This window comes from Mus caroli, unplaced genomic scaffold, assembly GCF_978045245.1.
Source record: "Mus caroli unplaced genomic scaffold, Mus_caroli_1 scaffold_19, whole genome shotgun sequence".
In the NCBI taxonomy this organism is placed as follows: domain Eukaryota; kingdom Metazoa; phylum Chordata; class Mammalia; order Rodentia; family Muridae; genus Mus; species Mus caroli.
The window spans coordinates 434,320-449,523 of record NW_028227274.1 but is presented as its reverse complement, the minus strand read 5'-3'; the positions used below and the strand labels follow the sequence as shown (position 1 = coordinate 449,523).

At 44.1% G+C, this 15,204-nt stretch overlaps 1 protein-coding gene and 1 pseudogene across 5 annotated transcripts in view; one reads left to right on the top strand and one right to left on the bottom strand.

Moving 5' to 3' along the window:
- The window catches only part of LOC147000211 (uncharacterized), a 31,957-nt pseudogene extending 18,988 nt beyond the window's left edge, over positions 1-12,969 (top strand).
- Positions 12,970-13,640: 671 nt separating this feature from the next.
- Cul2 (cullin 2) overlaps positions 13,641-15,204 on the bottom strand; it is a 52,370-nt gene continuing 50,806 nt past the window's right edge. For all 5 annotated transcript variants that reach the window (XM_029472190.1, XM_021150184.3, XM_029472189.1 and 2 more), the window contains one exon: positions 13,641-15,172. In XM_029472190.1, coding sequence (XP_029328050.1) covers positions 15,041-15,172 — 132 coding nt within the window. In that variant the 3' untranslated portion in view covers positions 13,641-15,040. The remainder of the gene's footprint in view (positions 15,173-15,204) is intronic.

Sequence of the window (15,204 nt, the reverse complement as noted above, 5' to 3'; positions counted from 1 at the left end):
CCTTTCCCTGCCCCACGTGTTTTCTCTTCTAGGGCGGCCCCGCCCTAAGCTGTTAAGCATCGAGGGAGACATCTGCTCACTTTAAACTTCTGTCCTAGGTAAGGAGCACCTACGAGTCTAATCACCAGGTTCTGACAAATGGGTATAGAGGTCCAGAAAAAGGTGAGCTTAGACTGTAAGGAAAAGCAAAGCTCCAGCAGACTCAGGAAAAATAGAGATGAAAGAAATTAGAGAGAATGAAGCCCTGAAGGCCTCAGTGGCCATGGCCTTCATAAGGCAGTCATCTCCAGATATCAGAAAGAAACTTCAGAGATTGGAAGGTGTATTACAAGAGGGAGACAGTTACACAATCTAGTGAAAGAGGCAAAGAAAGTGTGTGTGTGAGAGAGAGAGGGGCGAGAGGCAGAAGAAAGAGAAAACAGGAGGGATCGTAGACAAGAAAGAAATTTGACCACAGTGGTAGGAAAGAAAGAAAGAAAAGACAAGATCTAGACAGGAAATCTGGGCAACAGAAGGCTGAGCCTCAGCTAAAAAGGCTCAGCTGTGTCAGACTGAAGTTACTTATTTGAGATACACCCTTCGAGACGGGAAAGCAGTGGCTAAAGAAAGCCAGAAAAAAAGACTGTAACTCAGATCCCCACCCCAACTACACCAAGGCAAGTAAGAGAATTCTTAGGTACTGCTGGCTTCTACAGACTCTAGATACCTGGGTTGGCGACCTTAGCTTCCCTGTTGTACTCCCTAAGCAAGGAAGGGAAAGTGTTTGTGTGGACCCCAGATCACCCGAAAGCTTTTAGAGAAATGAAAAAGGCTCTACTGATGGCCAGCCTTTGTCTGATCTAACCAAGCCTTTCACTCTTTATGTGGAAGAGAGATCAGGGGTCGCTAGAGGAGTCCTTACTCAGACTTTGGGACTTTGAAAAAGGCCAGTGGCTTATCCAAGAAGTTAGACCCTGTTGCCAGCGGGTGGTTTCTTGTCTGAAAGCTATTGCTGCCATAGCTCTGCTTGTCAAGGATGCTGATAAGCTCACTCTGGGACAGCAAATAACTGTAGTGGCACTCCACACTCTTGAGACCATTATCCAAATGCCCCCTGACTGGTGGATGACAACCAATGCTCCTGCGACACATTTTCAGAGCTTTTTTGTTGACTGAAGGAGTGACCTTCGCTCTCCCACTGTCCTCAAGCGACCCTACTGCCCGAGACTTCACTTACTCATCACTGCACTGACATTCTGGCAGAAGAAACTGGTACTCATCGAGCTGGTACAAGGATGGCAGTATCCTCGAGGTTGAAGGTAAGAAGGCAGGGATAGCAGTACGGTGGTGGACAAAAAGCAAGTGATCCAGGCCAGCAGCCTCCCTGAAGGGACGTCGGCCCAGAAAGCTGAACTTGTGACTTTGGTACAAGCTCTATAAATGGCAGAAGGGAAATCTACACTGACAGCAGGTATGCTTTTGCCACTGTACGGAGCAATATACAGACAAAGAGGGCTGTTGACATCTGCAGAGAAAGATCTAAGATGCTGTGATTAAAGGAAATCAGATGGCAGATCTAACCGCCAAACAGGTGGCCCAAGGAGCAATGATTCTGGCAGTCAAGGAGCCTAAAGATTACTATATGTCAGAGAGACCAGCTTTAGATACACCCCTGAGCACTATCAAGTTATGGACATTATTTGACCCACCTGGGGGCCAAGAAATTAAAAGGTGTGGTTAGGTCCTTTGACTACTATGTTACAGGACTCTCTGACTTGGCAGAAGAAATAGTCAAAAGCTGCAAGACCTGTGCTATGACGAGGTAAAATTTACAGAAATTAAGCCAGCTAGATATGGCAACAAGTACTTATTAGTGTTTATAGACACCTTTTCAAGGTAGATAGAAGCTTTTCCTACCAGGACTAAGACGGCCAATGTGATAGCCAAGAAGATCCTAAAAGAAGTCTTCCCAAGGTAATGGACCTGCCTTTGTTGCCCAGGTAAATCAGGGACTGGCCAAGATATTAGAGATTGGTTAAAAGTTACATTGTGCATACAGGCTCCAAAGCTCAGAACAGGTAAAAAAGATAAAATTCTAAAATAGACTGGTGCAGACTTGGTTCTCCTTCCCCATGCCCTATTTAGAACTAGAAATACTCCCTTTTGATTCAGCCTTACTCTTTTTAAGATCCTTTATGGGGCTCCCATGCCCATAACTGTCTTAAATAATGTGTTTAAACCTACATGTTGTTGTAGTAATAATCTGTATGCTAAGTTAAAAGGCTTGCAGGTGGTGCAGAAAGAAGGCTGGTCACAATTGGCTACAGCGAATGAGCCGGGTACCCCAAAAGACATCTCAGCAGTTCCAGCCAGAGATCTGATCTCTGTACACCTACATCATGCCCAGACCCTCGAGCCTCACTAGAAGGGTCCCTGCCTAGTTCTGTTTACTATCCCGTTCTTATTTTGTTGATTTCTATTCTCCACATAGAGATATAGACTTCTAAAATTCTAAGATTAAAATTACTTAGTAGAAGAAGAGGGGAATGAAAGGAAATAAAACTTGAGACCTGTGATTCATGTAATGTATGTCAAATAGCCCGGCGCCTCCTGCTCACCCCCCCCCCTTCTATAGGGAGCATAGTTAAAACCTGAAACATTAACCAGATACATTGTCAACTCAGATAAGCCCCCGGTTTTAGAATCCTTATACGCCCCGGCCTGCACGTACTACTCTGCTGACTCATAATCATGTTGCTGATGTTTAAATGAACCAATCATGTGCAACCGCGCCAATTCCTCCCCCAGCCCCAGCCCCTTTTCTATAAAAACCCCTAGCTTCCAAGCCTCGTGGTCGATTCCTCTGTCTCCTGCGCAAGATACATATTGACCAGGAGCTCCGCCATTAAAGCTACCTCATGCTTTTGCATCAAGTGTTTCTTTGGGTAACCCCATGTCCTGAGACTTGAGTGGGGGGATCCTTCTTGGGGTCCTACAATCCAGGCCTTACTCCCAGAAGTGCTAGAAAAGGTGTGTTCTCATAGTGTTTGTTTTACTTTGGTTTTTTAAAGCAGAAACCTGCTTTTAAAGGAAGCTGGCAGAGCCAGGCACCGGAGGCCTCACATCTTTAATTCTAGCACTCAGGGGGAAAAAGCTGGCAGGTCTCTGAATTTGAGACCAGCCTGGTCTACAAAGCTAGTTTCAGAGTTCCAGAACAGCCAGAGCCACACAGAGAAAACCTGTTTGGTGCGGAGGGGGAAGCTCGCAGGGGCTGGAGAGATGGCTCAGCAGTTCAGAGAACTGGCTGCTCTGTTCTGCTCTGCTCTGCTCTTGTAGAGGTCCTGAGTTTGCTTTCCAGCAACCACATGGTGTTTACTGCCATCTATAGTGGGGTGCCAATTTGGTGTGTGGGCATACATTTGAGCAGAGTATCCATGTATATAAGATGCATAAACAAATGGCAGAAGCTACACGCTGGACTCTATCTAGCTTAGCTTCCCTGTAGCAGCCCATTTGCTGTCATCAACTGTTCACAGTGGACTTTGAGAGCAGATATATCAGCTAGGGCTAGATATCCAAACCCTCAAACTTTAGTTTGGAAAGCATGCTGCAAGGGCTTTCTAGATGGAAACTGACTCAATCATTTCTGGTGTGAGCCAACTTAAATCAGTGCTGGGGGCCAGCTTCTACTTGCTAAGCTGATGAGTGGGTGAGACAGCCATTTACTGAGAACTGCAACGGTCTTAGTTTAGGTTTTACTGCTGTGAAGAAACATCATGACCAAGGCATCTCTTACAAAAGAAAACCTTTAATTTGGGTCTGGATTATCATTTCATAGGTTTAGTCCATTACCATCATAGTGAGAAACATGACAGTATGCAGGCAGACACGGTACTAAAAAAGGAGCTCAGAGTTCTACGTCTTGATTAACAAGTAATAAAATGAGACTGTATGTCATAGTGGGCATAGGTTGAGCATATATGAGACCTCAAAGTCCACTCTTGTGGTTATACACTTCCTCCAACAAGACCACACCTAATAGTGCCACTCCCTATGGACCAAGCATTCAACATGTATGTCTAGGGGGTCATTCCTATTCAAACTACCACAGCAACCTTTCTTGATTCAACTCTAAAATGAACAAGGGCAAGGAACTTGATCTGGTCAAGATAATCCCTACCCAAGAGCACTGGGACAGATAGCTCTGAGATCAAAGCATATGCATACACACAGAGACCTCATAGCCATGCACCCACACACAGACACCACAGCCATGCACACACAAACACCACAGCCATGCACACACAGACACCACAGCCATGTATCCACACACATAGACACCACAGCCATGCATGGACACACACGGCCACCATAGCCATGCATCCACACACAGACACCACAGCCATGCATGGACACACACGGCCACCATAGCCATGCATCCACACACAGACACCACAGCCATGCATGGACACACACGGCCACCATAGCCATGCATCCACACACAGACACCACAGCCATGCATGGACACACACAGCCACCATAGCCATGCATCCACACACAGACACCACAGCCATGCACACACAGACACCACAGCCATCCTCACACAGAGATACCACAACCATGCATGCACACACACAGCCATCATAGCCGTGCATGAATACACAGACACCACAGCCATGCATGCACACACACAGCTACCATAGCCATGCATGAATACAGATACCACAGTCATGCATGAATACACAGATACCATAGCCATGCATGAATACACAGACACCATAGCCATGCACACATAGACATTATAGCCATGCATGCACACACACACACACACACACACACACAGACAGACACCATAGCCATGCACACAGATACCATAGCGATGCATGAATACACAGATACCATAGCCATGAACACACAGACACCACAGCCATGCATGCTCACACACCGCCACCACCATCCCACAGTCATCTCCTCACACACTCAACACAGGAGCAAAATAAATGCAGATAGGGTTAGAGTAATAAGGGGTTCAGGCTGAGGCTACAAATGGAATTAAGCAGTAGAAACTTTTTAAATGTAATTTCCCTGAAGCCAGGACACTGTCTGCACATAGTCCTGCCTTGGGAGGTTGGGATGAGATAGGCTGGGGTAACAGTTATACACATGACAGTGGAAAGAGAGCAGTTAGCATCTCAACAGTCCTTTGGATAGTCTTGTTTAAAGATAATGTTCAGGGAAAGAGACCCCAGGAAATGACCTCACTTATCAGACCAGACCTAACATAGTGTGAAACCCTGATGACCAAGAAGCCAGTTGAGAAACAGTTCCAGCAGGCGCACTTCTCTGGAGACATTGTTGAACTTGCTGTCTCCAGACTACACAAGGCTCAGGCCCCATGAAAGCCTACCACATGTACCTTCTTACATACAGTCTGGAGCTACATATTCTAGAGATGAGTGCTTACGTCCAGAGGTCTCAGCCTCTTCTGGCTTGTTTTCAGGGGGTTCTGCCTGAATCTGAGCCTGTTTGTTCTCCTAGACAGTTGCTAGGACCCAGGGGCATGAGCTCAGGCAATATTTACTGCAGACTTGGCCTTAGAGAGCTAAGGTTCTTACATGTGTGACTGTCCCCAGTGTTGTTAACAAGCTCTCTACCTGGACCCCTATTATCTGATGCCACAGGCTAAGCAATATTCCCTTCTGTACAAGAGGTGCTTGGATCTCTTTGGTGTGTCCTAACATTAAAGTATCCAAGTCAGGGTTCCCTAAAGGATTGGCTTGAACTGCCTTTTGAATGAGTATCTGAGAAAGATCTGCTTAGAACACACTCATTGACAAACACAAATGTATGCAAGGACATTCCCAGTCACTTAGTTTTTAATTCAGAGAACAAACAAACCTCCTGGGTTCTCACTCAGTCTAGTGTTGGAGGGGGTTACAGTATCTTGCAGTTGACCCCCCCCAAGATCTCCTCCAGGTATGGATTCATTCACCATTTAAGTAAACACAATGACAGAATAAAGAAGTGAATAGAGTGTTATGTCTGGAGAGAGGGCTTTAGTTCCCAGAGTTGATATTTGAGTGCTAAGGGTAAGGGCTGGCCAAAGCTTGGGTCTCATAAACCTGATTTCCACAAGTATTCCAGGCTTGAGGCATTGCCTGCAAGGGGATTGCAGGAGTTGAGGTTCATGCAAGGAGAAAGCATAGGGCAAGTGGAGGGTTTATGGCCAGCTCCTGTGAGACTCTAGACCAATGGTTCTCAACCTTCCTAATGCTGATACCCTTAATACAATTATTTATGTTGTGGTGACAACTTTGGTTACTACTTCATAACTGTAATTTTGCTACTCTTCTGAATCATAATATAAATATCTGTGTTTTCAAATGTGTTTTCCAATGGTGACCCCTTTGAAAGGGAGGGTTGACCCCAAAGGGGTTATGACCTGCAGGTTAAGAACCCCTGCTCATCCCAGATCATACCAGGCCAGTTTCCCAGCTGTATTCCATCAGAGCCTGGGCATAAGGTATATAGAAGCCCCTGCTCACTTGGACCTCACACCTCTGCCTACCATGTGCATGTGGCCTGTTCATCCTCTACTTGGGAGTTCTTCCTGAGGGCCCATGGGAGAACTGAGCAAAGAGAGACCAGGCCTCTGACTCTGCTGTTTCTACTGTGCCCTGAGCACATCTGCACCTTCCTGGAGACACAACTGCTCATGTTTCCTGAGGATTTTTGCCAGTCCTCAGATTTATCCATTCTGAACCAGCTGATGGTCTACTTGCTTCTGAACATGCCCTGCTCAGATCTAGCAGTCCATGTCCATATGCTCCTGACCCAGCTGAAGGGCGAAGAAGCCGGTGATTCAGATAAAAAGAATGAGGAACCCTGGGGTAGGTGAGGAGGAGTGTTCAGGGCAGGGTGTTCTGGGGGGGACCCTGGTGTGAACAGATGTTATTTTTAGGACAGGGTCTTAGATTCTCCTGCAGATACAGGTCTCTGCTGTCTTTAGAAAAGGATAGAAGACTCTCTTCTGGGAGTCTTACCTCCTTTGGCAACTTCACTGTCACTTCCTGTTTCAAGATGCCTCCATCCTTCGAGTGTTTTTGTCCATCCTTAGGTCTGGAGAGTCACACATCAGCAGGTTGCCAGCACAAGGTATATTTACCAGTGACAGTGAATCCAGCCACTCTGGAGCCAGAACCAACCTGTGAGCCAGATGTCAGGTACAACAGCAGCCAGGTCAGCACACCTGCTGTCTGCTGTGAGTCTCCGCATGCATGCATTAACCAACAAAGGCCACCTTTCTCACCTCCTGCCTTTGCTGCTACTCAGTGAGCCTGCCTACTGAGGAAGTGGCCACACCAGACCTGATCTTCTACCCACTCTGCAGACAGAGCCTGTTCTGTCATCTCTCTTGGGCTCAGCTTCTGAATTCCTAATAAAAGTCCCTACACCATAGCTGGTCTTCATCTCCTCTGAAAATATCCTTGTAGCATCTCTTTATGCTCTACCTATCAAGGTCTTTCTCTGATTTAACTTTTTGTTCACTAAGAAGTCCTGGAACATTTGTTTTGTTTTGTTGTTGTTTTAAATCAGTCCTTGAGGGTTTGCTTCTTCCTGGGTATTCTGGTGATCTATTCATGAAAATACCTTTGAAAGCAGGTGTGCCAGGGCACACTTCTAATCACAGAACTAAGAGAGGCTCAGACAGGAAGACCTTTTCTTATTAGGATACATGATGAGGAAGAGATCAGGCTGGACCACATAGCAAGACCTGGGGAAGAAAAAGAGATGAGAGAAAGAGAAAGGAAAAAGAAATGGATTCAAGAGCAAATATTATTGGTCTTGAAATCAATCCTGTGTCAACCCCCCAGGTGCCAGATTCACAATGAATACCACCACACCAGGCAGTATTTTTTTTTAATTGTTTTTACCGTTTCCTGTGGCAGCAAACATGACTTAATGCTAGGCACAGAGCTAGGAAACTGATATAGCCTTCTATGTGCTGTTCATTGAGAAATGTTAAATCATTTTCTTAAGATCAGCTTTGCCAGGTACTAAGTGGAGACGAATCATTCAACACATTGCAGTTATCTCTGTTGTACTGGTGGGCTGGATGCAGAACTCCAGCCCTCTTGAACAAGCCAGGCTCTGTAACATTTGCTCTTGCAGCCCGATTTTGCCCTGGTTACTATGACAACCTGATGAAAACACTATCATTCTGGTTCATAGCTTTAGTAGAAAATCACTTGCTTGAATAGGTGAATTGCTCTACTTGCTGCCACAAGAGGAAGACAGATCTCTAGGCTGGCAAGTGTTGGTTGAGATGATGATAGGATTGGGGACTTGCATAAGAGAAGTTTGCCCCCCAAATCCAGTTGTTCCATGAGCGTAGCCTTTGCTGACCCTTCTATTCCTGGGCACTGCCAGAGTCTCTAATAATCTCCATCAGACTGGGCATTTCACACAAAATTCTAAACTAGAGCTCCAGGCTAGGACCTAATTCAGAGTGCTTGCAGGAAACCAGTTTTCACAATAACCAAAACTATGATGCTTCAGATATAAGGGACACTATTTCTAAATTTTGTTGTCTTTTGACCAGGGGCCAGGCCATTGCCGCTGTGTATGTGTGTGTGTGTAGGTTTATGCAGGTGAGAGTACAGATGCCCTCAGAATTCATAGAAGACACTGGATTTCCTAGAATTGCTACAGGGAGTTATGAGACAGCATAGGTCTCATAACTATGCAAGAACAATATGTATTATTCTGAGCTATCTCTGCAGCCCTGATCTGTTTTTTTAAGCAGTCTCACACTGTTGCCCAGGCTAGCCTCAAACTCATGGCAATCAATATGCCTTAGCCTTTCAAGTATTGGGATTACAGATATGAGCTATTATGCCAGGCTAAAAAGAGAAATTTTAGACACTGTTATAAAGGTGATAGTTGGAAGGAATTGGTCCTAGATTTTTCTGACCTTTGGCTTCTGAGACACAAAGGCTTGCATTCTAGAGAACAGGTTTCCAGCTGCCTAGACAATGGGAGCCTAGGATAAGGAAAGTCGATACCCTCAGCCCTCAGCCTTCTAGAAAGAACAGGGTAACATCTGTGGACTTTTACATATTAAATTCTTCTATGAATTCTAGAAACTTCTTTTAAGTGGGTTTACCGAGAGAAGTCTTATATGGGAGGCAAAAATCATTTGTGTATTTTAGCTACACGTGCTATAAAATTCTTTCTCAGGATGATTGTAGTATCAACAATTTGGAAGCTGAGATAGGATTGAAAGTCTGAGACCAGCTTGTGCTACATAGTGAGTAGTAAGCCAGCCTGGGTCACATACTGACCCAGGAGAGAGATGGGAGGGAGGGAAGGCATGGGGTAGAGGAAGAACTCTGAGACAAACTTTTCTGGAATTAGAACCAATGCTATGCCGTTAAGTCATAAGTTTTGAACCATATTTCAGCCCAAAGCTGTCTTAGCACAGCTTCTGTCTTAGATTTGTGGATCCTTGTGTTAGAGGTAGTCATGAGCTTCTTGAGGAAGCTTATAGATAATGGGTTTGCCTGTAACAGCAGGTGCTTCCCAGGAGTTTGGTGCAAACAGTGGTCGAAAGGCCACTGTCAAAGAGGAACAAAGTTTGCAGAAAGAGGCCTCAAAGAATCACTATGCAAGCCAGCAGCAATCACATGTTCTTTGCAGCTCTGGAGCACTAAAATGACCTAGTGGTCCTCCAGCATGAAACACTAGTGGATCCAGGCAACAAAGAGGTCTACAGGATATGGGGTATGGTACAGGACCAGTGCACCTGTAATCTAATTCCAGCATGTGCTGCAGCCAACCCAGAGGTCAGAAGAAATTCAGGACTAGTCAGGAAGTCACTGGACTAGGTTTCTAGGCATCAAGGAGACCAGAAGCTTTCATAAAAAACCAAAAACACAGTTGATGATAATAAAATGTAGAGAGCAGGTGGCCTGAGAAGGCATGGCCTTGTGTGCCACCATTCACTTAACATCCTGGGTTATAGGATGGGTTCCAGACTCAAAAGATAGCTGGATAGCTTGACAGGAAACTAGGGAGTAGACTGGAGCCAGGCTGGTGCTGTCCCCTCCTCCCCAAGTCTAGTCACAGTTGGCAGAAGTAAGGAAACACAAGCACTCCTGACAGAGATCACTTCATGGAGACCCCAGCACACTGGCTGTGAAAGAGTGTATGTAGTAGGTATGTAGGACAGAAAACAGTGTGCACAACTGGGGTCACTAGAAAACCAGGAGAGAAGAGAGGGCTGACTGAGAGACAACTTAAGGACATGGTGATTCAAGATTCAGGACAGTTTTGCAGAATCCAATGACTGCTGGCAAGGCTGCTAAGCCCTTTCAGTGTAGGAATGGCAAGCCATTTGTATATGTGTGTATACAGGTGTGCACATGACTGCAAGTCCATGCGTGCAGATGCCAGATGTGGATGCCAGGTGTCTTCCTTGTTTGCTCTCTGTATGTTGTGTAGCAAGCAAGCACTTTACTGACTGAGCTATCTCCCCAGGCTGGACAGTTTAATCTTAAGATAATTCAGCTCCTTGAAGATCCAAAAGAAAGGTTTAGGTGCAGCCTGGCAACTAAATAGGCTAAAGACTTATGTCCTCCCTGTGTGTATTCATTAGCTCCCCTCCTTTAGACATGAGTGAGGTAGGGCAAGTTCTATGGTAGTTCTCAGCCATCTTCAGCTGCATGTCTCAGGCTTTCATACTGAGGCCTTCTGCTGTCTCTGATATGTGGCCCAGCTCATCCTTCAGGACTAACAAATCCAGAAACTTAAAGCAAGAGAAAAAAATGGCCTGGAGAGTTGGCTCAGTGGTTAAGAGAATTTGTGGCTCTTGTAGAGGACCCAGATACTATTCCCAGCACTCACACTATAGCTCACATCCAGATGCAACCCTAATCTCAGGAGATCTGACACTCTTCTCTGGACTTTGTGAACACTAGGCATGGAGGTGGTACACAAACACACAAGCGATTCAAACACTCATATGCATAAAATAATAATTCAGAAAGAAAGGAAGGAAGCAAGGAAGGGAGGAAGGAGAAAAGAAGGGAGGGAGAGAGGAAAGAAAGGAGAAAGGGAGAGAGGAAAGAAAGACAGAAGTTACACTCATAGTGTAGTATACACATTAGGCTCAAAATACAGACATGAGATGAGGTGTTGGATCTGAGTTGCCGATCAGTCTGGTCTATATAGTGAGTTCTAAGTCAATCAAGGGTGCATAAATTGTCTCACTGTTCTGCAGAGCATACGTCTGAGTCAGTTGTGAGGTGGACCATGCAAATGTTGAGGGTTCTAGAAGAAGACCCTGTATCACTTCTTTCTAGATTCTAGTAGTTGTTGGAAACCCCTGGAATTACTCATCTTATGCCTTCATCACTCCAGAATGTATCTTTAAACTGTCCTTTGTGCGTGTCCAAATCCCCCCTCTCTTATGAGTAATGGTCCTTACATTAGGGCCCGCCTTAATCTAGCATGACCTCAATTTTATTTATACAATCTGCATTTCCAAATGGCATTACACCTCAAAGTTCTGAGTAGACACATTAATTTGGGGCTGACACACTCTAACTTATCACAAGAACAAATTATATTCAATGTATATTAAACTTAGATGTAATGGTTATTTCTGCATGTCACCTTGAGTGGACCAAGGCATATTAAGATGCCTGGCTCAGCATTCCTTCTTAGAGTCTGAGGGTGCTCTGGATGAGTTTAGCATTTTAATCAGCTAGCTACCCTTCTCCTGTAGCAGTTTCCTAAAAGGAACAACCACCTTCAGGGAAGCTGAATGCAGGATGAACTAAAAAGATGAAACATTTCATCCTATATAAACTCATTTTAGATTTAGAACGTTCTAAAGCAACAGCTCTCAACACATGGGTCACAACTCCTTTGGAGGCCGCATATCAAATATTTATACTGTGATTCCTAACAGTGGCAAAATTACAGTTATGAAATAGCAACAAAATAATTTTATGGTTGGGGGTTAGTTATTACATGAGAAACTGTATTAAAGAGTCATATCAGTAGAAAGGTTGAGAACCACTGCTCTTAAAGAAGGTAAAACATCCCATGCTAAGTTCAAGAAGTAAACAACTCAACAGCTTTAGTTAAGTCTCTGAAATCAACAAGATTCACAAGAGGACTCCCACCGTCCCCCCCCCCCCCACACACACAGATGCCTCAAAAACTACAGAGTTTCCATGAATTGAGACAAACTGGGCCACTTTGCCTAGGTTCAGATCACAACCACCTGGAAGATGGTGGATGCCATCTGTCTGCAAGCTGTGCAGTGCAAGTGCACTCCATGTCCCCAGCTTTCATAACGCATAAGAGGACAGGGGGCTATAGTGACAGAGCTATCCTTTCTGCTTCTGTAACTCCATAAAACTCACTGGCTCACCAAGTTGTACTTTGGGGTATCCTTCCTTTGGTCTGTTACTGGTTCCCTCTCTGGGCTAAGTAGTCATTTCTTCATTATCTCCCCCAATACAGTCTCACATGCCTAGTTCAATCTTTTGAGAACCAGAGAGGTCAAAAAGAATTCTCTTGGGGCTAGAGAGATGGCTCAGCAGTTATGAGCATGTGCTGCTCTTGTAGAGAACCTAGGTTAGATTCCTAGCACCCACACAGTGGCTCAACTGCCTGTAACTCCAGTCCCAGGGGATTTGATGCCCTCTCTGACCTGTGGCACAAGTACACGCATGGTGCAGACAAAACTCACATAAAACAATTCTAAAAAGAAATTATCTTTCTTTGGCTGGAGAGCTCAGTAATACACCTGCAGCTCCAATCCTAGGTGCATTCTGACTTGTCTCTTCTCAGTCACCCAACCCAATATACGATTTCATAGAAAAAGTCACCTACTTTGTCCCTCTGGAGATAGTCACTCTCATTGCCACTAGTGCCCAGCCCTACTTACTTCCACAGTACCCATTGACTCTGATGTAGGCAATTCATTGAAATTCCTGGAAAAGACAGCCACAGCTTATACTGAACATTATATAAGGACTCAACTGATCACAACTTCAATGATGGTGGAAACTGAAATGTTGTAGGTCCAGGTCCATGATACCTAGAGTTCTTTATTAGTATTTACTTACACTTAAGAGATTTTTAACTGCTATCAGACTAAGAGCTCCAAAAGAGCAGAGACCATTAAAAAATGTAGACCAAAACATTAAGAGTCAAAAATAATGGTGTGTGTGTGTGTGTTCCTCTCCCTTAACATAGATCTTCAGTCCAAGAGTTATTTTATAGTCAAAACTGACTTTTAAAAAATGTTTGAGAATTTGCTTTTTTTTTTTTTTTTTTTGCAATAAGGTATTAAAAAGTCCCTTCCCTCTCCTACCTTCCTGTAGTTGACCCACTTTGTCCCTAAGCACTCACTATGGCAGCCAGTAAAGCCAAGCTGGAGATCTTGTCAGGGGCTCCTCAGGGGAGGAAGTGGGCGGGACAGAATTCAATGAATACATTTTCACTTTTTTCAGTAGAGCCTCGACTTACCTGAACTCCCTTCTTCTTTCTGCTCATCAATAAATAAGAAGGAAATGTTAAGAAAACTTGAATTTGTCACAAATATTTTTTCTACTTTTCAATATAACAGTTCTTGACAATTGGTATCAGGTTACGACTTAATTTAATATTTATAAATTTGGAAAACTTGTAACAAGTTATCAAAACAAGGGGCTTGTTCTTTGACCATGAATGTACAACAGTTTATGCTTTGCCATTATCCACACGAGGTAGGAAGGCAAAATAATAAAGACAGCAGAAGTCATTAGAAGTCCAGCAGATTTTTGAAAGCTTAAGATACAAAAGGTGCAATCAAATAACCAATCATTAAATTTAAATATGAGCCACATGAGAATGCAAATTAAGTTCTGTTTATCTGTTCAGAATATTATTGTGGATTTAAGGCCTTATCTGTTAGATATAAATACTCTGGTTTAAAACAGCAATGTGATCTAGAGATGGCAGATGGAGAATATTGTAACCAGAGTATCTGAATGCCCCTGTTATCTACTAGAAACAAACTCATGAAATCTCATGCCCCTATACAAGATGCCTGGTGGAATGCCCTAGCATTGAGGGGCCCTGCTATCAACTTGTGATGGGGGAGTCATCTGCACTGCGGAAGGGTGCCAGCGATGAGCAGGGGGAGCTGGAAGAAATTCACTGTACTCTTAGTCTCCTAAACTCTGGGAGATGAGCCACAGCCATTATGTTAGCGTAGATGTATCATGAAGAATGGGTCAAGAGTGAGCAGTTCTTTTCTGCCAGCCTAGAAGTCACTGCACAGTATTCCGTTTCTGTGGTACAGCTCATAACCAAAACCAGATAGAATTACATCCTACTCAAAATGCAAAAACTGCTTATGCTATTAGCTCAACTTCACAATCTTATGTATTCAAAAACAGAACCCTGGCAGTTTTAATTGAACTTTAGATGGGAGCCCAAGTAAATTCATCACCATGACGAAATGACGAAATGCTGTTTGCTGCTTGGGTGACTCATAGGCATTTACAGATGTCTCATTTTCTGTCCAACCTGATATTCCGTCATCATAGAAAAAGGCATTATGCTTATTTATTTTTTTTATTTGACAAGCAGCAACATCATGTTTGTCATTTTAATGTAGATACAATTATTAGGTTATCTGTCATATTACAATATTTAAGTTTTTATTTTTTGTCCTTTAAGATACATTTAAAAAAAAAAAAAAAACACATCAACTGCAAACGTGAGGGGGAGAAAGCATGGTACCCAACCAAATTCCACATTTCAGCAATACTTCACTCATTCTTTTAATAAAGTTTTAAGAAATGTCATAATGACATGAGCTTGAAATATCTCTAGGCATTTTCTCTGACGCTCATGACGTGGCACTGGTGATGTTGTAAACAGCAGAAAAACAGGGGCTGCCAGACGACCAAAGTATGGAGGCACAGGCCTGCTTTCTCCCACAGGAGCTCACCAAATGGGGATGGCAATGACCTCACAGCTGCACCAGGAGAAGGTGTCATGCGACGTAACTGTATTCATCTGCAGATGCTTGGCTGCGCTCAATGTACTGCTTGTCTATCAGAACTTCTATGCACTTCTTAATCATGCTGATACTGGGATTGAACCTGGCTCTTGACTGGCTGATTACCTGTGAGACAGACAGGGAATCAAACTATTCAA